At 47.1% G+C, this 25,054-nt stretch overlaps 1 protein-coding gene across 2 annotated transcripts in view; it reads left to right on the forward strand.

The window, feature by feature from the left end:
- IHH (Indian hedgehog signaling molecule) overlaps positions 1-14,854 on the forward strand; it is a 77,979-nt gene extending 63,125 nt beyond the window's left edge. Inside the window, exon 3 of one of the 2 annotated variants that reach the window (XM_044304926.1) lies at positions 13,233-14,854. In XM_044304926.1, the coding sequence (XP_044160861.1) occupies positions 13,233-13,900 (668 nt within the window). In that variant the 3' untranslated portion in view covers positions 13,901-14,854. Of the gene's footprint in view, positions 1-3,349; positions 6,191-13,232 lie in introns of those variants that run through there. The other variant, XM_044304927.1, reaches the window with a different exon arrangement.
- The last annotated feature ends 10,200 nt before the right edge of the window (positions 14,855-25,054 follow it).

A 25,054-nucleotide genomic window follows, 5' to 3' on the forward strand; every position in this document is an offset into this window, starting at 1 on the left:
AGCATTCCGTTCCATTTGGCTGCGTTCTCATACCAGAGAGCAAACCGCAGCGGTTTTCTTTCCGTCCTGGGATGCAGAGCAAGACGGATGCGTCATGACCCACAATGCAAGTCAATGGGGATGAATCTGTTTAACTCTGACACAATATAAAACTGATCTGTCCCCCATTGACTTTCAGTGGAGTTAATGACGGATCCGTCTTGGCAATGTTAAAGATAATACAACCGGATCCGTTCATAACGGATGCAGACGGTCGTATTATCAGTAATGGAAGCGTTTTTGCTGAACCCTGCCGGATCCAGCAAAGACACTAGTGTGAAAGTAGCCTAAGCCTTGTATAATACTACCCTGTAGTAATACTTTCTTTCATCTGTTCCCGAGTTTATACTAGAAGAGGCACACTGATGAAAGAAAGTCTGACTGTAGGATCCGACTACCGAGGGTTTGTTTGTTGTCTGTTACCATGGAGATGCATAGGTTTGAATTGGAGTCATATAAAAAAAAAATGAAATACCTATTGCAAACTTGCTTAGATTATCATTTTAGATGCACTGATACAATAAAAAAAATAAAAAAAATAAAAAAACTGTGGTTGCAAAGATGGGCACAGCCTTTAACCAAGCGGGCTGTGGGAACTTTTGAAATCTGTTTTAGCTATATAGCTGGATGGGACCACATTGTCAGGGGGTTGGAATCTCTAACACAAAGCACCACTTTTGTTAGAGGTGCTGTATCAAGTATAGCAGATAAATAGTGGGATCCCCCTTTTAATCACTTAAAGGGGCACTGACTAATAAAAACCAAGACTTTTAGGGAAACCTTTCCAGGAGTATTTTTTATAGTCTATATTGACCACTGAAATCTGGTTACTCTGCCTATCACAACTATAATAATCAAATCTAATGTGTAATATATAAACTGTATTGATGTCAGCAAGATTATGCATGCAGATGATCTCTCTAACCTGTGGCTTTCTAGCTGTTGCAAAACTAAAATGCATATATGCAAGCTCTCCACCTGTAAGGACATGTTGGGAGTTGTAGTTTAACCACAGCTAGAGAGCCACAGGCTGAAGATCATTGCCCTAGAGATAGCACATTCAATTTTGCAATAAGCACCAATAAGTCCACCTGTCCAGTTCCAAATCACTGGGAACCTGCGATGTCACTGAGGCTCAAGGTTCCTTGAAATAATTGTTTGGAGGTGACAGATACACGTGGGCTGAAAATGCAGGATAGTCGTTAAAGTGGCCATACACTTCCTGGCTGCTAATATAACCAGCTTGCTATATTGCATGTAACTAGCAAGCAGAAGACGTTTAGTTGTAAGGGTTTAGAAACATAATGTGCAAATAGTGCTTTTTCATTACTGATACTATGACTTTAAGAAGACCTTAAAACTAGGAAAGACCAGTCATAGTGTTAGCACTGGAGATATGACAAGGTCTAAGCTTCATAGCACAGGAGACCTTACATGGTCTAACCATCAGAGCATTGGAGACCACACAGCATCTAAGCTTCATAGCACAGGAGACCACACAGCATCTAAGCTTCATAGCACAGGAGACCTTACATGGTCTAACCATCAGAGCATTGGAGACCTTACATGGTCTAACCATCAGAACATTGGAGACCATACAGCGTCTAACCTTCATAGTACAGGAGACCATATATGATTTAAGTTTTAGAGCTCTGGAGACCATTCAAATCTAAGCTTCATAGCACAGGAGACTATAGAAGGTCTAAGTTTTAGAGCTCTGAAGAACATACAAGTCTAAGCTTCATAGCACAGGATACCTTACAAGTTTCACTGCACTAGAGACCTAACAAGGTCTAAGCATCAGAGCATTAGAGACCATAGAGGGTCTCAGCTTCATAGTACTGGAGACCAAAAAAGGTCTAAGCATCAGAACATTATAGACCATTCAAGGTCTAACCTTCACGGTATTGGATACTATACAAGACCTAAAGCTTAGTGCACTAGAAACCATACAAGGTCTAAGCTTCAAAGCACTGGGGACCACAAAGCTTAAAGGACATATTCTCCATCATTATGTATCCACCATTTGCGCCACTTATGGCTGTATTTTAGAAGATACTGTATCCCTAATATGACGGCTAACAAGTGGTTGAATTTAAATGAGCTTACACGAGTCTCAGTGATAGAAGAGATGTGTTGTATTTGTGTGACGCAAATTAAGCTTCATATCTTCGATGCTTCAAAGCAGGAAGGTCTTCACTCCTGGTCCTGGGGGCATTTAAATTGTCAAACGTGTAATCTGCAGATATTTTAGCAGAAATGATAAACTCATTAGCTTTAATACAATCATCATATCGAGTTATGTGTTTAGAAACATAGTTTACATGTTTTCTTGACCAAAGTAATAATGGTGATCTCAGAAAAAGTGTCAGCCATTGATGGATTGAGGGTTACCAGGTCCTAATAGCAGTAAAAGTAAAGGGCCCCTCAGCAACCACTACAGTCAAAATGCCCTTGGGCAAACTTTAAAGGGGTTGGCAAAGATAAGAAAACATGGCTGCTTTCTTAAAAAAACAGCACAACCCCTGTCCACAGATGTGAGGTGGAGCTGACCCAAACCATGGACATGGGTGGTTTTCTTTTTGGAAGAAAGCAACCATGGCTTTTCTAATCCAGGACAACCCTTTTAAAGGACTATTCCCATTCCAATCATTGATGGCATATTGCTAGGATATGTTATCAGTGTCAGATAGGGGTAGGTCTCAGAGGTGAGATCTGCACCTATCTACGGAACAAGCTCCCTGAAGTGAAGGAGAGCACACTGCGCAAGCGCAACGAACCTCCATTCATCTCTATGGAAGTTTCCGAATATAGCCAAGCACTGGCTCGGCTATTTGTGGCAGTCCATAGAGGTGAACGGAGAGGCGGCTGTGCATGCACTGTGCGCTTTCCATTCACTAGTAAGGGACTTCTGAAAATAGCACAGTACACTCGCTTGGCTCTTCTCAGGACTCACATGTCAGTGAATGAAGAACACCTGCACTTGCACAGTGTGCTCTTCTTCACTTCGGGGGACCAGTTCTGGAGATAGGAGTGGCTCCCAGAGGTTGGACCCCACCTGTCTTACTTTGATGGCAAAAGCCATCAAAGTCCAAGATGGTTATAACTCTTTAAGGAGTGGTCCATCTGACCAAACAGCAGTAGGCATACACAGGCCACTGCTCTAATTACCTGGGCTCAGCCATACTTTGAGGGAATATAAAGTCATGAAAGGGCAGAGTGAATTGTAAGGTTGTAGTGAATTAAAATGTAGCCGTTAAAGATCTGCATGGTAGGATAGCCATTCATGTTCTTTTTTTCCTACTTTCAGGCCACACGGAGCTGAAGAATTGGGGTCTACCAGCTTCAAAGAACTGACCAAGAAAAAGAAAAAACGGGAAAGAAAGAAGAAAAAGGAACAGAAAGGGAAAACTCTAGGGGGTGATGAGAAAAAAGTAAAGAAAAGGAAGAATGAAGGAAAAAATGCAAGCGACAAAGCCTCACGGAAGGGGAGAAAGGAGGGAAAGAGAAAGGTGATGAAGGAGAACTGAAGGAGCAGAAGAGATTGATTGACAAGACTGGAGAAAGTTAATGGTGGAACAGTGCAAAGACAGGGAGGGAGATAAGAAGTAAGTGAACTGGGAGGCTTCCAAACCCCGGGCACTGCCATGGGCACGACAATGGCCCCAAACAAGCACAAACCTAGGAGCTGAGGAACAAAATGTTTAAAAGAACAACAAAATAAAAGAAAAATAATCACTGGAGATGTGAGAACATATGAAGGATAATATACAGCAAAGAATAACTGATTGTCCAATGGAAATGAGCATAATATTCTATGTTAAGTTATACATTCAAATATATACTGGGCCAGTCACTTCTAGAAAATACACTGCTGAGCTATCGTAGAAAATACATCAGTGCAGTTGACTCGTCTAATTCACTTGTAACGAAATAAAAGATATTCCTTGTGAATGGTACAATGTATTGTCAAGGCCTCTCACCTTTCGAGCAACTGTCACATTGGCCTTGCTAAAAAAAAAAAAAAAATCATGACGTGCATAGAAAGGCAGTCAAGGTGGAAGTGTTATTTAAAATGTGCATATTTTGTGCTAATTAAAACAAGGACCATGATTACGACATATGTTTAATGATCTTAAAAAAAAATGTATTTCTTATGTTTCCTTAAAGACAGAAACTACAATATTTATAACACTAAAAAAAGTTACATATTGAACCATTTCCATGCAGTTAGGGGATGTGTTAGCACCTTGTCTCATCTCTAGGATATGCCATACTTGTCTGAGGTCGAAGTCCAGTGCTCCAACCCCGATCCAGGACCACTTTAATTATAGGGCAAATTATTCAGCCAAATATGCTCCCCCACAATGCATCACATGATGCAGGAAACCCATCAGGGAAAAAGCCCATCAAAGAAGGTAGGCATAGGCACATTTGTGGCTGGCACTCTGGGAGCACAATATGATGGTACCCATGGAGGGCAGTGCACGAGACACGTGAGGAAGAGGAGCTGTGTGTGGTCGGCATTCTGCAAAGAATATCTGTGGCAGGCCCTCGGGCGGATCTCTTTAGTAGGGGGGGTCATCTGAGGCTGGCACATACTGTAGCGGTATTCTAGGGTAAAATAGGCAATGGAAACATTTGCACAGCATATTACAGATGGGTATCTCTTCCTTATGGAGAAGTCTATGATTTGGTTGTCTTCCTTTTGGAGGAGAACTCATTTGCATACTTTTTCCCATAGAGCATTGCCTGTAAATAAGTCTCCAAACATCACATGGATCTCTTCAATGGAGAACCAGTACCACCCCTTCCTGTATAAGGCTTCGTTTTGTGGGCCACATCATTTTCCTCTAGTCAGTCAAGGGTCCCACAAATGACACCATTTACAATGGGTGTACCATAAAATGACCCTGCCCCAAACTATTGGGAGAATGGAGGTTGAGTGTTCCCCATTCATTATAGGAGGGACCCCGACTTATCAGACTTATGGCTTATTCTAGAGGCAGGGGTCAGCAGACTGCACAGTAGATCAAACACGAGACCTGTAATCGTAATAAATGTGGAACTTACGGTAAATAAGAAAACTGTGAGATTCTGAGGAAAGGGCATTAGTCATATTTGTTCTTAAGTTTACATCAGTTTCTTCTATGGTAAACATCCTCAACGATCCCCCCATGACTCCTTCTTTCAACCCTTCATTTGCTAGCTGCCTGTACCCCCATCCTATCCCCCTCCCCTCTCCCATGCACTGTAGATCTATATTGTGTGGTTGGTAACAAAGTAGCCATTTTCAGAAACCAATGTTTCATTGGTGAAGAAATGTATCCTTCAGTCTCCAGAATGTTTCTTGTATCTGTGCATACCTACTAATATTTGCCTCCCCATGCATGAGACACTAAAGTCCCACCCTGGGATCTGCTCAAGAGCACCCCCAAAACATCCCAGGAAAGCCCAACCCTGCAAAAAAGGGACCCTTGGGAGGTGTGTAACAATGTGGCAATTTTGCAGGGAATGCAAAGATTATGTAATGAGTGTTAACTCTCTTGAGTCCTTGTTTTTATCAGCACGTAATATTAAATATGTGACTAAAAAGGTGGCCTCATCAAGACAATCCCTTCTCTATAGGCTAGCCACCATGGATCAGCTGATTGCCGCTGGTCGGCAATTTCTGCTGGGGAAATGTAGTATTATATGTCGGCCATTCAACTGAATATGTAATACACGGACAGCTGGGTGCGTCAGAGAGGGAGCCGCTCTCTGCTGTGACTCAGGAGGTCCACGCCCAACTGGACCTTGCAGGAGGCCCCAAAGGTCACCCTGCCTTATAGGAGACTAGCACTATAAATGCTATTTGGGGGCCCCTGCTGCAGCTGACATCCATGTGGCCTGCTAGGACATACAGACGGGGTTGTCTTGATGAACGGGCCCTTTGACTTATTCTAAGTGACTGTCAATGTGACAGTAGAAGAATCTGAACCTGCAGGGGTCGTTGCTACTTACTGAACATAAAGAGCTAATTTATTACTGTAAGCGATTTATATTTTTTTATTTAGAGTCGTTTTTGGTACTGCGGTGATTGTAGACTGTATATTTTGCATCTGTGAAATTGTACAATATATTTAAAATAAACCGATCTGTGAGAATCTGACTGATGGGTCCTTTTGTTTATCGTTAGTAATGGGCATAGGGGTGAAATTTAATTAGAACGGCTTTGAAGATGAAAACTAATTTACATTTTATGCATGAACGCAATTTTAAAAAAATTCCGCCAAGCCAGCAAGTGTCATAATAAAATGACTTGTACTCACTCATTTCATCCCTCGACAGCGCTGCTTCTCCAATCCTCCCGTCAGGTTTTTGTTTCTTCGGCTGTAGCGGTGACATGCCCGCATACTCCATGTGACTGCTGCAGCCAATCAGTCAGCTCAGCAGTCATGTACCATATAGACCACCGAGGACAGGGATTGGATGAAAAAGAGGACAACATGGCTGCAGCATGTCCCCTGCTGTAATAAAGAGGCAGTCGCACACACGGACGACCGCAGCTCCATTTGAATGAAGGACGCAGACCCCAGTTCTCAGGTCAGATCCCCGGTGATTAGACACTTGTTGATTATGGGGCAACCCCTTTAAAGGGCATCTGTCAGCAGCTTTGTCCCTATGACCCTGGCTGACCTGTTACATGTGCACTTGGCAGCTGAAGGCATCTGGGTTTGTCCCATGTCTGTATGTGCCTGCATTGCTGATAGAAATGAACGCTTACTATATGCAAATAAGCCTCTAGGAGCAACGGGGGCGTAGTCATTACTCCTAAAGGCTCTGCTGTCTCTGCAACTCCTGTGCCCTCTGCACTTTCAGAGAGCCAGGCATAATGACGTTTATACTGCCTGGTCCTGTCATTCAAAGTGAAGAGGCCCTGGCAGTTGCAGAGAGAGCAGAGCCTCTAGGTGTAATGGTAACGCCCCCGTTGCTCCTAGAGGCTCATTTGCACATATTAAAACATCATTTATTCTCAGCAATGCGGGCACATATGAACATGGGACCAACACAGATGCCTTCCGCTGCCAAGTGCACATGTAACAGGTCAGCCAGTGCCATAGGTACAAAACTGCTGACAGATGCCCTTTAGAAGCCACTTCTCTGTTAGGCTGGGTTCACACCTGAGCGTTTTACAGCGCGTTCCCACGCGCTGTAAAACGCTCAACAGGCAAAAACCAATGTTTCCCTATGGGCATGGTTCTCACCTGAGCGTTTTACAGCGCGTACGAACGCGCTGTAAAACGCTCTACGCCCCAAGAAGTACAGGACATAGACCTAGCAGGAACGCACGACAATGGGCGTTTGCTTGTTTCCTCGCACGTATGTAAACGCCCGATAAGCACGCTTGTAAACAGCGCTTATCGGGTACGCTTAGGTGTGAACCCAGCCTTAGTCAGGGAAAGAGACAGCAGACCTCAGCAAACAGCTCCTTATATCTCAGCTTCTCTGATTGCTATGAGCGTGAAGGGGGAGGGCAATAGGAGAGGCGTTAAATAACTGCAGTCACGAGGGGGTTTAGCTGAACATTTTCAAACTTCTGAATATATGACGGAATGGAGTGATTGGAAATGTGGGTGGCGGGGGTACCCCAGCCTAAAGACCCATGCCTGCGTCGACATTAATATCACGGCATTGCATTTGCGAACGTTCTCTGGCATACAATGAGTTAAAAATATGTGCAGCTCAGACTATAAAATGGCATAAACCTCGATGTGTATGAGAATATTTCTCCCCATCAGTCATTATTTTTATGTTCTATTCCATCGGGTTACACAATACGACAAACAATCCCGGAGCGCCACACAGAGGTGTAAAGACAAGGGGGGGGGGGGGTCTAAAAGTCAAGGATAAACGGGGGTCCAAAAATCAGGAACCACTGAAATACACACAGCCACACAGAGGTGTAAAGACGCGAGAGATCTAAATGTCAAAAAAGTATGGGGTGTCCGAAAATTAGGAACCACTAGAATACACACAGCCACAGAGGTCTAAAGACGAGGGGGGGGGGGGTGTCTAAAAGTCAGGGATAAATGGGGGTCCAAAAATCAGGAACCGCTGCAATACACACAGCCACACAGAGGTGTAAAGACGAGGGGGGGGGGGGGTCCTAAAAGCCAGGGACAAATGGGGGTCCTAAAAGCCAGGAACCACCTGAATACACACTCCAATGATAAAGATTACAATCATCCTTGTGTATCCAAGTCTGTGGCCTCCTACCAATATCCATCCCCTCCTCACAGGACGGCCACGTGCAGCCACAACACAGGCGGTGTGAGGTATTGCACTTAGCCCAATTCATTTCTCTGGGGTCAAATTGCAGTACCGGACACAACCTATAAGTGTGACACTGTTTTTGGAATAGCAGCCATGTTTTTTTTTTATTCTGTAAATCGCTTTTAAGTGGAAGGTATGAGATAAGAAAAAATTGTGTTATTTTTTAGAACCAGCGCCACCTTGTGTTCATGGTATTGTGTGGTACTGCAGCTCTTCTACCCCATGCAGTAAGCAATCCTACGGGCTCATGTGTCCAGGCGAGGGTTAAGTAGGGCATAGTGCAGTGTGACAGAGGTGCACGCTGTCACGTTGTGCCATATCCGGTACACTTGAGACAATGGACTTGTAATTTTAGCAGATTTTTGCATATGTGGATTTTTTATTTTTTTTGCAATTAGTGGTTAATGATTAGACACAACTCTCCTGACACTATGCAGGAGCGAGCTGGTCCCGGCAGGTCTCATCCTGCTCCACACCCCTGGCTGGGATTTCATATTGCCTCTGTGGGTCAGGTACAGGGGACAGAGCAGGAAATGCTGCAGCGAGCACCAGGCTGCCAGGAGGTGTATACTGAGCACCACAGGGACAGCAGTCACTACTGACATGACAGCCACAGTCCTCCCATAACAGCGACAGCCACAGTCCTCCCATAACAGCGACAGCCACAGTCCTCCCATAACAGCGACAGCCACAGTCCTCCCATAACAGCGACAGCCACAGTCCTCCCATAACAGCGACAGCCACAGTCCTCCCATAACAGCGACAGCCACAGTCCTCCCATAACAGCGACAGCCACAGTCCTCCCGTGACAGCCACAGTCCTCCATAATAGTGACAGCCACAGACCTCCCACAACAGTGACAGCCACAGACCTCCCACAACAGTGACAGCCACAGACCTCCCACAACAGTGACAGCCACAGACCTCCCACAACAGTGACAGCCACAGACCTCCCACAACAGTGACAGCCACAGACCTCCCACAACAGTGACAGCCACAGACCTCCCACAACAGTGACAGCCACAGTCCTCCCACAACAGTGACAGCCACAGTCCTCCCACAACAGTGACAGCCACAGACCTCACATAACAGTGACAGCCACAGACCTCCCACAACAGTGACAGCCACAGTCCTCCCACAACAGTGACAGCCACAGTCCTCCCACAACAGTGACAGCCACAGACCTCACATAACAGTGACAGCCACAGTCTTCATATAGAAGTGACAGCAGAGTCCTCCCATGATAGTGACAGCCACAACACAGTCCTCCCATAAGTGCCAGGTCCGACAACCTCATAACAGGGCAGAACCTGCATTTTTTTACCTCCTCCCTGCTTTATTGATGTTCGCTGCACTGACCGTCTTCAAGTTCACAGATGATTGACTACAGGTAGAGGGCTGGGCCAATGACCTCCAAATTACGTACACTGCATGTCTAACATTTTCTAGACAAGTCCAAGGGATTTTCCAACTCATCAGATTTCCAGTTGGGAAGCAATTGCTTTGACACCATAGACAGAGCAGTTATTAGCATGACAATTTTAAGGCCCAGGACAAGTCTCTGCTTTACTGATACAGAGCACCAAACAAACTGCTTTCCATTGAACTAATTACATCAATTCTAGTTGCCACCACTAGAGGGTGCTGTGGAGCTTACTGAAGACAAAATTATAATTGACTTCAGCGTGAGATAAATGAGCGCCCCCTGGTGGTGGCTACAAACAGAATTTTATCAATTCCCTCTGTGGCTGTTAGAAGGGAAGCAGAGGATTTGGAGCTCGGTGTCAAAAAAAAGAAGATGCAGAATTACATTGAATGTTATGGAGCTGCGCAAAGGAGGCTGCAGTTTATTTGATCTTTTTTATAGTAAAAGGAAGGATTGGAGCAGCGCACCGGCGGTGATGTAAGTCCAGATAAAGAGCTCCGTTATCAGTATGGAGGTGGCGGGCAGGAAGTCACGGCCATTAGTAGTGAACTCTTACAAATCCCAAGGAGAGAAGGACGCAGAATGAGGAGGTTACACGGGGACAGGAGGTCCGTGGAAAGAAAGAGTGAAGAGGAGGACAAGGTAGCATAGGACGAAGGTGAGAGGAGAGCGGAGGAGAGCGCCGGCCCCCGTAGAGCTGACGACTGCCAGACTGCTCCCCTTCGCGGTTACACTCAGCATCTAAAACCCACATCCCCCGACCACAGAGAACACACAGAGCCGCCCAGCAAAACAAGAGCGATATTAAAAATAATCACAGTCAGGTCCTTGGAAAAGTTCAAAACGACCCGATCACCTATATTTAAACCAAAAGCAAACAGGGGTTTGAGGCCGGGAGGCGGGTGTGTCCGAGGGGTGCCGGGGAGGGGTCCTCTGAAAGAAGACCTTTTACTTGCCAAAGGGCAATAGAGACATAGAGATGACTACACATTTCATACATGAAGACACCATGAAGTGGTACCGGCCCTGAAATAAGGATGGATGGAGAGAGAGAGAGAGATAGATAGATAGATAGATAGATAGATAGATAGATATGAGAGAGAGAGAGAGAGATAGATATGAGAGAGAGATAGATAGATATGAGAGAGAGAGAGAGAGAGAGAGATAGATAGATAGATATGAGAGAGAGAGAGATAGATAGATATGAGAGAGAGATAGATAGATATGAGAGAGAGAGATAGATATGAGAGAGAGAGAGAGATATGAGAGAGAGAGAGAGAGAGAGAGAGAGAGAGATATGAGAGAGATAGATAGATATGAGAGAGAGAGATAGATAGATATGAGAGAGAGAGAGAGAGATAGATATGAGAGAGATAGATAGATAGATATGAGAGAGAGAGAGAGAGAGAGATAGATAGATATGAGAGAGAGATAGATATGAGAGAGATAGATAGATAGATATGAGAGAGAGAGATAGATAGATATGAGAGAGAGAGATAGATAGATAGATATGAGAGAGAGAGAGAGATATGAGAGAGAGAGAGAGAGAGAGAGAGAGAGAGATAGATATGAGAGAGAGAGATAGATAGATATGAGAGAGAGAGATATGAGAGAGAGAGAGAGAGAGAGAGATAGAGATAGATATGAGAGAGAGAGATAGATAGATAGATATGAGAGAGAGAGAGAGAGAGAGAGATATGAGAGAGAGAGAGAGATATGAGATAGATGAATAGATGATTATATTGATACATTATGTCCACTCCCTTTTCATATCGCCCTCCGTTATCAGTGGATGCCCGTTGAGTGTGATGGGCGCCCCGCCACACCGCGGCCTCTCTGCTGCAGTGCGCTGGTGAAATCCGGAGCTCAGTACTTTGCCCTTCGGCAGGACAGCCGGCACTCTATGGTTGTTGTGTCCGGGGGAATATTCCTGGAGCCCCGTCCAGCAGGGAAGAGGTGAACCCTGCGGATCCGAAGCCCCGTGTGCTCTGAGAAATCTCATTGATGAAGACCTTGGTGAAATAAGAGCAGCGCCTGGCACCGGGCCCCCCGCCGCAGGCAGCTCTGTGCCCAGCTCAATATTTGTGATAGCGTCTTGTTTACGTTGGTCATTTTTATTTGTGGCTTGTGGGATGCGGGCAGCGCCCATTCTTGGGATGAATCTATTTGTATGCTCCCGTGGCCAGCGCTGTTTACTCTGCTCGGGGCTTCGCTTTATTTTAGGTTACGAATAAATATGGGACTTTTTTGGCCATGTTTCCCCTAAATGGCAAAATAAAAAATACAAAAATATAAATAAATAATGACGGCGACATAATACACGTATGTGACAAAATGCAAACACGCCAATAGAGACACCCATTCATACTATACCGAAAACTGGGTGATGCCCCCTTCTGTTCACAGGGCCCAACTCGCCGTTTTTTGCTTACACTGGTGGGATGTTTAGGTTCCCAGGTCATTGGAAAGGGGGATGGGACTGACCTGAGGTGGCCCCCAATTCTTGTGCCCCATACAGTGATTAATTGTAGTGGTCACCCATAGTAGTAAATGGGTGCTTAAAGGGTTGCTCACCCAGCGCCACACTGATCCACATCACGATAAACTGCAATACCAGGCACAACTCTCGGACAGGTGTGCAGCCGTTTCTGGATTCTGTACAAGTTTGGTACAATGAAATGTTTTGCAACTTTCAGTTTTCGTTTCTTTCTAGTTTTAAGAGCTCTGCTTGCTGTCAGCAGTCTTTAGCTCACTTCGTTGTGTCAGCACAGCTGCCACTTGTTACACTGTATCGGCTGCTGTATGTAGCTTGCAGAGGATTACCTACACTGATACATTGCAACAAAGTGCAGCTCCGAGCAGCAGTATTTTTTTTTAGCCTCCAGCTATAAACAATAAATGCTTCCATTCAATGACAGCACTCGGAGATCTTGACGATAGAGAAGCATCAGTAAAGTCTGTCACAACACAACCTGTGAGGAATGTTTATGTCAAAGCTGCGTTTCAGTCATTTGCTGTCTTCAAGAACTCTGCTTGCTGTCATTAGCCGAGAACCCATTCTGTTATATTGTATCGGTGAAAGTGGTGTGCTGCTGTGTGTGGCTCACAGAGGATTACCCAGACTGATACATTGTAACAAACTGCAGCTTTTATCATTATTAAGGCTGTTGTGTCTGTTTGCCACGTCTAATCATTGACTGACTCAGTCCACCCAAACAGCTGCAGTTTGTAACAATGTATCACATTAAGCAAAAAAAAAAAATGTGGTGTTGTGTGTGGCTAGAGGATTACCTTAAGTGATACATTGTAACAAACTGCAGCTCTGGTTTTCAGCCACCTCAATTCGTTGACAGCAAGCAGACGTTATAAAGATGGTAAAGAATCAGAATAGTCTGTATATCACAATTTTGTAAAGCTTCTCTAACTTATGTTTTTTTCCACGTTTTATCTAGAACATTCTGCTGCAGCCAAGACTGGGGGCTGCTTCCCGGGGACGGCAATGGCCACCCTCTCCTCTGGTGCCAAGATTCCCATCTCAGACCTTGTCCCTGGCATGACTGTCCTGGCCATGGACAGCGATGGCCTTGCCACCTTCAGTGACTTTGTGACCTTCTTGGATAGAGATCCTAGATCGGAGCATCTATTCCGGGTAATCACCACAGGGGACCCCCCTCGAAGGCTTTCCCTCACCCCGACTCATCTCATCTTTGTAGCGGACAATGCCTCCACCCCGGCTGCTGAGTACAAAGCCATATTTGCCAGCCAGGTAAGACCTGGTCAATACATCCTCGTGTCTGGAGCCCCGGGTCTGGTGCCGGCCAGAGTGACCTCAGTAAGTACGGAGACGGACACTGGAGTCTTTGCTCCCCTCACCCAACATGGGACGATCTTGGTGGATGATGTTGTCGTTTCCTGTTTTGCCCTGGTACAAAAACAGAGGCTGGCACAGTTGGCCTACTGGCCTTTGAGGGTACTATATGGTCTAGGTGCAACGGTAGGAAATGAGACATCTTCGCAGGTGGGCATTCACTGGTATAGTCAGCTCCTCTATCAGTTGGGCCGAATGATCTTGAACAAGAACGATTTCCACCCTCAGGGTCTTCTCCAACTGGAAAGCTGAGGACCAACCAGTGAGATGACCCTGAGATGTGCCCTATGAGGGGCAACAGAACGTCTCGTTCTGCGTAGTCTACTGACCTACAAGAAGAGGTATAGAAGTTCTACATAGCCAGGAGGCCATATCCTGGTCATACATAGGAGATGATTGATCCTTCTTCTGTCCCTCATCTGACCATGTTGCCCATCAACAATGAAGAAGGACTGTCTTCCATACATCTCATGAGCCATAAGGTACCATGAAGTCCTCAAGGTCGATGAACGTTCCTTCAGTAGCACTTATCTGGGGATGGTTTTGCAAAACTGGGGCATTACCAGAACCTTCTCTGACCCAAGCCACCTACTGGGTCTATGAGTAGCTTCAAGGAAAACCCTTAGGTGCAGGGTGTCCGTTGCTTAAAAGGTACTAACCAGGAACCGACTCAAAAGTTTACCGAAGGAAAGAAACAAGAACTTTCCGCCTTCAGATGCAGATGAAGCATCTCACGATATAGACACCGGATTTTACGTAATGGTGCAGGTTGGTACAAAGAGCGGAGGGGCAGACGATGGCATTCTGTGAGACGGGCAGCATTAACCCGTTACTGACTGGACTGTAATGTTTCTAGTCTACAGACTCGTCTTATCTTAAATCAATTCTTCTGGTGCCGAGGATCTGGAACGATGAGCGTCGGCACCTGCGCGGGATGAATTCAAACGTATGGACCATGATTCATGTCTTCAAGGGAAAGATTCTACGGCACTGCATGTCCCCCCTCCATATTTATTATATTATGTATCTGTGTATTATAGGTGTATAAATGTTTCCTGTTTATATATAAATATAAAAGACAAACCTATTAATATTATATTCCTGCCGGGACTTCTATGGAGGGTAATGGAGGTCACATGATTTAGGACATTGTAAAAGCTCTGCGGGGTTCTGCTCAGATTGGCGTCACTGCGCCCCGGGCAGAGAACGGATCCAAGCACATTTTCAGCTCAGGTCTTCTAATTAAAAGAACATTCTGAACGATGGGCTCTGTCTTTTTGATCAGATACAAGATGGAGTCAAAGTCAATAAAGTTTTAGAACTTCCTCATACCTTTTGTGCTTCAACTCTTGCTGTCAGTGAATGGGAACCCCCACAAGTGGAAAACCTGTACAGACCTCAGGTCCCCTTCTTTCCCCCTTTGCTTGTGGTCAGTCGGATTTCCTTTCGCTTTAAAGGATAGAATAGCGTAGAATACCAAAAATGCAACAAGGCAGGAAGAACGACCGCCAGAGCCTAAACATTCTCACAGCTGATGATTTGCTACAGTTGTATCCAGTCTAGACAATCCTCCGTGAGCTACAAAGGCTAGCCTTTAGGGCTCCTTCACAGAGCCGTTGTCCGGCCGTTCCGTGCATTGGGGGCCGCAATTTGCGCTCCCCAATGCACAGGCACCATCCATGCGGCTGCTGCGACAGATCTAAACATATTCAACTTGAACGGGTCCGTGATCCGTCCGCACCGCAAAAAATGTTCTATTTCTTTGCAGTGCGGAGGCACGGAGAGAAACCCCACAGAACCCCTCAGTGGTGCTTCTGTGGGGTTCCGTGCCTCCTTTCCACACCGAACTTCCGGATTGCGGACCTATTCAAGTGAATGGGTCAGCATTCGTGATGCGGGGTGCACACGGCCGGTGCCTGCATATTGCGGACCCACTGTTTGCACGAGCCCTTAGATTGATACATGCTATCTACACTGATACATTGAAACAGATGATCAGGGCAGAAGCTGCTGATGTGTTTAGCTCACAGAGGATTGTCTCTACCGGATACAACTGTAACAAACCCTCAGCTGTGAGAATTATTAGGTCTCTACTGGTTTAAACCCCTAAGCATTTAAAGAAAGTGTTTCCATTTACCGACAGCAAGCAGGTATCTTTAACATGGTGAGGAATTAAAACACAAAAGGGGGAAAATTCATCATAGACCAGCGTTTTACGCCAGTTTACGATATCCACTGCACTGCCGGAGGAGGGTGCACCTGATTGATGACGAAGCGCCTCCTCCGGCAGTCCGAGCATGTAAACTGACATCTACAGCAGCTCGGAGTGGCCATAGATTTCTGTCTTCATTTACACATGAAAACTGGTGCAAATGAAGATAAATGTGGCCGGCCTGCAAAACCCGCCTGCTACCCACCCAACCACTATACCATTTTTGAATGGTACCTACCCGAAGCCCTTTGTGTTGAACCTAAGCTTGAGTCTTAGGGAATTGTATTCCTATTGATATAATGTTAGAGACATGAGATGCACACTTGGCATGCCCCAGCCTTTGGCTCTCTAGGCTGCTGCAAAACCACAACTCTCATCATGCCACAACTAGGAAACATTGATGGAGATGGTGATTATAGTCTTACTTGTCCGGCGCAGACCTGTGACCACATGCAGGTGTCCCCAGGCGCATCCGTTGCCTTGGAGAGGACTTTTGCAATTGCAAGAACTTTACTGCCATCTTGAGGTGCTCCACGATATTGCACCCCTGTCGACATAATATTAGAACTCGCAATCTGTTACTTAACTGATTCTAGTATCAGTCCAGACACATAATCGTGATCGGCCGGAGGAACCACAGGAGCCCTGGGAGAGGTTTCCTGGAGATGGTACCCCGACTGGATTTGAACCCATGGCCCCTATGCTGCCATATTATCAGCTGCTCTGTGTTCACTCATCATACACCGGCCACAATTAGATGTGAATTTGCATCAGATTTGTAGTAAAAGTCACAGCGAAAAACTTCAGCTATCACTGAACGTGGCGTGTTGCAGATACATAAAACCTGAGGGGCATTTTTTGGCTCGATGGCACTTTGGGCGCGTTCACATCACCGTTTATTTTACGATGTTCTGCTCCATCAGAAGAACAAACAAATGAAAAAAAAATCCTTTATTTTGAGCACCCATTGTGTTCATTTTGCTTCCTCTTGTGTCAGTTCCGTCAGAGACCCTTTATAAGGGTCCATCCATGCGAATGCGCCTAAACATAACCAATCAGATTACATTGCAGTATAGCGCAAGCAAGATTTATTTCTACGTCATACAATTTCATGCAGCCACAGACCAGAAAAGGGATCAGAAAACAGCGCATTTCTCCTACTGACCAGCAGGGAGCAGCAGGTTACAGAACACTACTCATACTGACCAGCAAAGGGCAGCAGATTACAGAGCACTATTCATACTGACCAGCAAAGAGCAGCAGGTTACAGAACACTACTCATACTGACCAGCAGAGAGCAGCAGGCTACAGAGCACTACTCCTACTGACCAGCAGAGGGCAGCAGGCTACAGAGCACTACTCATACTGACCAGCAGAGGGCAGCAGGCTACAGAGCACTACTCATACTGACCAGCAGAGGGCACCAGGTTACAGAGCACTATTCATACTGACCAGCAAAGAGCAGCAGGTTACAGAACACTACTCATACTGACCAGCAGAGAGCAGCAGGCTACAGAGCACTACTCCTACTGACCAGCAGAGGGCAGCAGGCTACAGAGCACTACTCATACTGACCAGCAGAGGGCAGCAGGCTACAGAGCACTACTCATACTGACCAGCAGAGGGCAGCAGGCTACAGAGCACTACTCATACTGACCAGCAGAGGGCAGCAGGCTACAGAGCACTACTCATACTGACCAGCAGAGGGCAGCAGGTTACAGAACACTACTCATACTGACCAGCAGAGGGCAGCAGGCTACAGAGCACTACTCATACTGACCAGCAGAGGGCAGCAGGTTACAGAACACTACTCATACTGACCATCAGAGAGCAGCAGGTTACAGAACACTACTCATACTGACCAGCAGAGGGCAGCAGGTTACAGAACACTACTCATACTGACCAGCAGAGGGCAGCAGGTTACAGAACACTACTCATACTGACCAACAGAGGGCAGCAGGTTACAGAGCACTACTCCTACTGACCAGCAGAGGGCAGCAGGTTACAGAGCACTACTCCTACTGACCAGCAGAGGGCAGCAGGTTACAGAACACTACTCATACTGACCAGCAGAGGGCAGCAGGTTACAGACCACTACTCATACTGAACAGCAGATGGCATCAGGCTACAGAGCACTATTCATACTGACCAGCAGAGGGCGGCAGGTTACAGAACACTACCCACTACTCATACTGACCAGCAGAGGGTGGCAAGTTACAGAACACTACCCACTACTCATACTGGCCAGCAGAGGGCAGCACATTACACTACTCATACTGACCAGCAGAGGGAGCAGGTTATTAGTAATGGTATAGATCCAAAGTCAGCAACCTTCCCACTTTCAGCTACTGTGAAACTACAGCTCCCAGCATGCATACTTACCTGGCTCTTCTTGTAACTCCTATAGAAGTAAGAGGATTCTGGGAGTTGTAGTTTCAGAACAGCTGGACTGCCTGGTTGCTGATCCCTGGTATAGATGCTTTACAAAAGCTAAAAAAAATCCTGAAAGGCCGGATTTCTTGCAATAACTGCAGATCCCGTGATCTTCTTTCCAATAAAGTGCCGCTCACTGATGCGACGGTCATTGTACATGATATTACACAGCAACTTTACATTTCTTATCTTCAAAAAGAAGGCTCCTTCCCTAAACTGCAGAAGGTCTGCATCAGTTCCTAAGGCGCGTTCACCGTCCGGATGCATTTTGTGAATAAACAGCATCCAGCACTATTCATACTGACCAGCAGAGGGCAGCAGGTTACAGAACACTACTCATACTGACCAGCAGAGGGCAGCAGGTTACAGAACACTACTCATACTGACCAGCAGAGGGCAGCAGGTTACAGAACACTACTCATACTGACCAGCAGAGGGCAGCAGGTTACAGAGCACTATTCATACTGACCAGCAGAGGGCAGCAGGTTACAGAACACTACTCATACTGACCAGCAGAGGGCAGCAGGCTACAGAGCACTATTCATACTGACCAGCAGAGGGCAGCAGGCTACAGAGCACTACTCATACTGACCAGCAGAGGGCAGCAGGTTACAGAACACTACTCATACTGACCAGCAGAGGGCAGCAGGTTACAGAACACTTACTCATACTGATCAGCAGAGGGCAGCAGGTTACAGAACACTACTCATACTGACCAGCAGAGAGCAGCAGGTTACAGAACACTACTCATACTGACCAGCAGATGGCAGCAGGTTACAGAGCACTATTCATACTGACCAGCAGAGGACAGCAGGTTACAGAGCACTATTCATACTGACCAGCAGAGGGCAGCAGGCTACAGAGCACTACTCATACTGACCAGCAGAGAGCAGCAGGCTACAGAGCACTACTCATACTGACCAGCAGAGGGCAGCAGGTTACAGAACACTACTCATACTGACCAGCAGAGGGCAGCAGGTTACAGAACACTACTCATACTGACCAGCAGAGGGCAGCAGGTTACAGAACACTACTCATACTGACCAGCAGAGGGCAGCAGGTTACAGAACACTACTCATACTGACCAGCAGAGGGCAGCAGGTTACAGAACTCTACTCATACTGACCAGCAGCGGACAGCAGGTTACAGAGCACTATTCGAACTGACCAGCAGAGGGCACCAGGTTACAGAGCACTATTCATATTGACCAGCAGAGGGAGCAGGTTACAGAACACTACTCATACTGACCAGCAGAGGGCAGCAGGTTACAGAACACTACTCATAATGACCAGCAGAGGGAGAAGGTTACAGAACACTACTCCTACTGACCAGCAGAGGGCAGCAGGTTACAGAGCGCTACTCCTACTGACCAGCAGGTTACAGAACACTACTCATACTGGCCAGCAGAGGGCAGCGTGTTACAGAACACTACTCATATTGACCCAGCAAGGGGCAGCAGGCTACAGAGCACTACTCATACTGACCAGCAGAGGGCAGCAGGTTACAGAACATTACTCCTACTGACCAGCAGAGGGCAGCAGGTTACAGACCACTACTCCTACTGACCAGCAGATGGCAGCAAGCTACAGAGCACTACTCTTACTGCCCAGCAGAGGGCAGCAGGTTACAGAACACTACTCCTACTGACCAGCAGAGGGCAGCAGGTTACAGAACACTACTCCTACTGACCAGCAGAGGGCAGCAGGTTACAGAACACTACTCCTACTGACCAGCAGAGGGCAGCAGGTTACAGACCACTACTCATACTGAACAGCAGATGGCATCAGGCTACAGAGCACTATTCATACTGACCAGCAGAGGGCGGCAGGTTACAGAACACTACTCCTACTGACCAGCAGAGGGCAGCAGGTTACAGACCACTACTCATACTGACCAGCAGATGGCATCAGGCTACAGAGCACTATTCATACTGACCAGCAGAGGGCGGCAGGTTACAGAACACTACCCACTACTCATACTGACCAGCAGAGGGCAGCACATTACACTACTCATACTGACCAGCAGAGGGAGCAGGTTATTAGTAATGGTAAAGATCCAAAGTCAGCAACCTTCCCACTTTCAGCTACTGTGAAACTACAGCTCCCAGCATGCATATTTACCTGGCTCTTCTTGTAACTCCTATAGAAGTAAGAGGATTCTGGGAGTTGTAGTTTCAGAACAGCTGGACTGCCTGGTTGCTGATCCCTGGTATAGATGCTTTACAAAAGCTAAAAAAAATCCTGAAAGGCCGGATTTCTTGCAATAACTGCAGATCCCGTGATCTTCTTTCCAATAAAGTGCCGCTCACTGATGCGACGGTCATTGTACATGATATTACACAGCAACTTTACATTTCTTATCTTCAAAAAGAAGGCTCCTTCCCTAAACTGCAGAAGGTCTGCATCAGTCCCTAAGGCGCGTTCACCGTCCGGATGCATTTTGTGAATAAACAGCATCCAGCACTATTCATACTGACCAGCAGAGGGCAGCAGGTTACAGAACACTACTCATACTGACCAGCAGAGGGCAGCAGGTTACAGAACACTACTCATACTGACCAGCAGAGGGCAGCAGGTTACAGAACACTACTCATACTGACCAGCAGAGGGCAGCAGGTTACAGAACTCTACTCATACTGACCAGCAGCGGACAGCAGGTTACAGAGCACTATTCGAACTGACCAGCAGAGGGCACCAGGTTACAGAGCACTATTCATACTGACCAGCAGAGGGAGCAGGTTACAGAACACTACTCATACTGACCAGCAGAGGGCAGCAGGTTACAGAACACTACTCATAATGACCAGCAGAGGGAGAAGGTTACAGAACACTACTCCTACTGACCAGCAGAGGGCAGCAGGTTACAGAGCGCTACTCCTACTGACCAGCAGGTTACAGAACACTACTCATACTGGCCAGCAGAGGGCAGCGTGTTACAGAACACTACTCATATTGACCCAGCAAGGGGCAGCAGGCTACAGAGCACTACTCATACTGACCAGCAGAGGGCAGCAGGTTACAGAACATTACTCCTACTGACCAGCAGAGGGCAGCAGGTTACAGACCACTACTCCTACTGACCAGCAGATGGCAGCAAGCTACAGAGCACTACTCTTACTGCCCAGCAGAGGGCAGCAGGTTACAGAACACTACTCCTACTGACCAGCAGAGGGCAGCAGGTTACAGAACACTACTCCTACTGACCAGCAGAGGGCAGCAGGTTACAGAACACTACTCCTACTGACCAGCAGAGGGCAGCAGGTTACAGAACACTACTCCTACTGACCAGCAGAGGGCAGCAGGTTACAGACCACTACTCATACTGAACAGCAGATGGCATCAGGCTACAGAGCACTATTCATACTGACCAGCAGAGGGCGGCAGGTTACAGAACACTACCCACTACTCCTACTGACCAGCAGAGGGCAGCAGGTTACAGACCACTACTCATACTGACCAGCAGATGGCATCAGGCTACAGAGCACTATTCATACTGACCAGCAGAGGGCGGCAGGTTACAGAACACTACCCACTACTCATACTGACCAGCAGAGGGCAGCACATTACACTACTCATACTGACCAGCAGAGGGCAGCAGGTTACAGAACACTACTCATACTGACCAGCAGAGGGCAGCAGGTTACAGAGCACTATTCATACTGACCAGCAGAGGGCAGCAGGTTACAGAACACTACTCATACTGACCAGCAGAGGGCAGCAGGCTACAGAGCACTATTCATACTGACCAGCAGAGGGCAGCAGGCTACAGAGCACTACTCATACTGACCAGCAGAGGGCAGCAGGTTACAGAACACTACTCATACTGACCAGCAGAGGGCAGCAGGTTACAGAACACTTACTCATACTGATCAGCAGAGGGCAGCAGGTTACAGAACACTACTCATACTGACCAGCAGAGAGCAGCAGGTTACAGAACACTACTCATACTGACCAGCAGAGGGCAGCAGGCTACAGAGCACTACTCATACTGACCAGCAGATGGCAGCAGGTTACAGAGCACTATTCATACTGACCAGCAGAGGACAGCAGGTTACAGAGCACTATTCATACTGACCAGCAGAGGGCAGCAGGCTACAGAGCACTACTCATACTGACCAGCAGAGAGCAGCAGGCTACAGAGCACTACTCATACTGACCAGCAGAGGGCAGCAGGTTACAGAACACTACTCATACTGACCAGCAGAGGGCAGCAGGTTACAGAACACTACTCATACTGACCAGCAGAGGGCAGCAGGTTACAGAACACTACTCATACTGACCAGCAGAGGGCAGCAGGTTACAGAACTCTACTCATACTGACCAGCAGCGGACAGCAGGTTACAGAGCACTATTCGAACTGACCAGCAGAGGGCACCAGGTTACAGAGCACTATTCATACTGACCAGCAGAGGGAGCAGGTTACAGAACACTACTCATACTGACCAGCAGAGGGCAGCAGGTTACAGAACACTACTCATAATGACCAGCAGAGGGAGAAGGTTACAGAACACTACTCCTACTGACCAGCAGAGGGCAGCAGGTTACAGAGCGCTACTCCTACTGACCAGCAGGTTACAGAACACTACTCATACTGGCCAGCAGAGGGCAGCGTGTTACAGAACACTACTCATATTGACCCAGCAAGGGGCAGCAGGCTACAGAGCACTACTCATACTGACCAGCAGAGGGCAGCAGGTTACAGAACATTACTCCTACTGACCAGCAGAGGGCAGCAGGTTACAGACCACTACTCCTACTGACCAGCAGATGGCAGCAAGCTACAGAGCACTACTCTTACTGCCCAGCAGAGGGCAGCAGGTTACAGAACACTACTCCTACTGACCAGCAGAGGGCAGCAGGTTACAGAACACTACTCCTACTGACCAGCAGAGGGCAGCAGGTTACAGAACACTACTCCTACTGACCAGCAGAGGGCAGCAGGTTACAGAACACTACTCCTACTGACCAGCAGAGGGCAGCAGGTTACAGACCACTACTCATACTGAACAGCAGATGGCATCAGGCTACAGAGCACTATTCATACTGACCAGCAGAGGGCGGCAGGTTACAGAACACTACCCACTACTCCTACTGACCAGCAGAGGGCAGCAGGTTACAGACCACTACTCATACTGACCAGCAGATGGCATCAGGCTACAGAGCACTATTCATACTGACCAGCAGAGGGCGGCAGGTTACAGAACACTACCCACTACTCATACTGACCAGCAGAGGGCAGCACATTACACTACTCATACTGACCAGCAGAGGGAGCAGGTTATTAGTAATGGTAAAGATCCAAAGTCAGCAACCTTCCCACTTTCAGCTACTGTGAAACTACAGCTCCCAGCATGCATATTTACCTGGCTCTTCTTGTAACTCCTATAGAAGTAAGAGGATTCTGGGAGTTGTAGTTTCAGAACAGCTGGACTGCCTGGTTGCTGATCCCTGGTATAGATGCTTTACAAAAGCTAAAAAAAATCCTGAAAGGCCGGATTTCTTGCAATAACTGCAGATCCCGTGATCTTCTTTCCAATAAAGTGCCGCTCACTGATGCGACGGTCATTGTACATGATATTACACAGCAACTTTACATTTCTTATCTTCAAAAAGAAGGCTCCTTCCCTAAACTGCAGAAGGTCTGCATCAGTCCCTAAGGCGCGTTCACCGTCCGGATGCATTTTGTGAATAAACAGCATCCAGCACTATTCATACTGACCAGCAGAGGGCAGCAGGTTACAGAACACTACTCATACTGACCAGCAGAGGGCAGCAGGTTACAGAACACTACTTATACTGACCAGCAGAGGGCAGCAGGTTACAGAACACTACTCATACTGACCAGCAGAGGGCAGCAGGTTACAGAACACTACTCATACTGACCAGCAGAGGGCAGCAGGTTACAGAACTCTACTCATACTGACCAGCAGCGGACAGCAGGTTACAGAGCACTATTCGAACTGACCAGCAGAGGGCACCAGGTTACAGAGCACTATTCATACTGACCAGCAGAGGGAGCAGGTTACAGAACACTACTCATACTGACCAGCAGAGGGCAGCAGGTTACAGAACACTACTCATAATGACCAGCAGAGGGAGAAGGTTACAGAACACTACTCCTACTGACCAGCAGAGGGCAGCAGGTTACAGAGCGCTACTCCTACTGACCAGCAGGTTACAGAACACTACTCATACTGGCCAGCAGAGGGCAGCGTGTTACAGAACACTACTCATATTGACCCAGCAAGGGGCAGCAGGCTACAGAGCACTACTCATACTGACCAGCAGAGGGCAGCAGGTTACAGAACATTACTCCTACTGACCAGCAGAGGGCAGCAGGTTACAGACCACTACTCCTACTGACCAGCAGATGGCAGCAAGCTACAGAGCACTACTCTTACTGCCCAGCAGAGGGCAGCAGGTTACAGAACACTACTCCTACTGACCAGCAGAGGGCAGCAGGTTACAGAACACTACTCCTACTGACCAGCAGAGGGCAGCAGGTTACAGAACACTACTCCTACTGACCAGCAGAGGGCAGCAGGTTACAGAACACTACTCCTACTGACCAGCAGAGGGCAGCAGGTTACAGACCACTACTCATACTGAACAGCAGATGGCATCAGGCTACAGAGCACTATTCATACTGACCAGCAGAGGGCGGCAGGTTACAGAACACTACCCACTACTCCTACTGACCAGCAGAGGGCAGCAGGTTACAGACCACTACTCATACTGACCAGCAGATGGCATCAGGCTACA

This window comes from Bufo gargarizans, chromosome 8 (assembly GCF_014858855.1).
Source record: "Bufo gargarizans isolate SCDJY-AF-19 chromosome 8, ASM1485885v1, whole genome shotgun sequence".
NCBI classification, from domain to species: Eukaryota; Metazoa; Chordata; class Amphibia; order Anura; family Bufonidae; genus Bufo; species Bufo gargarizans.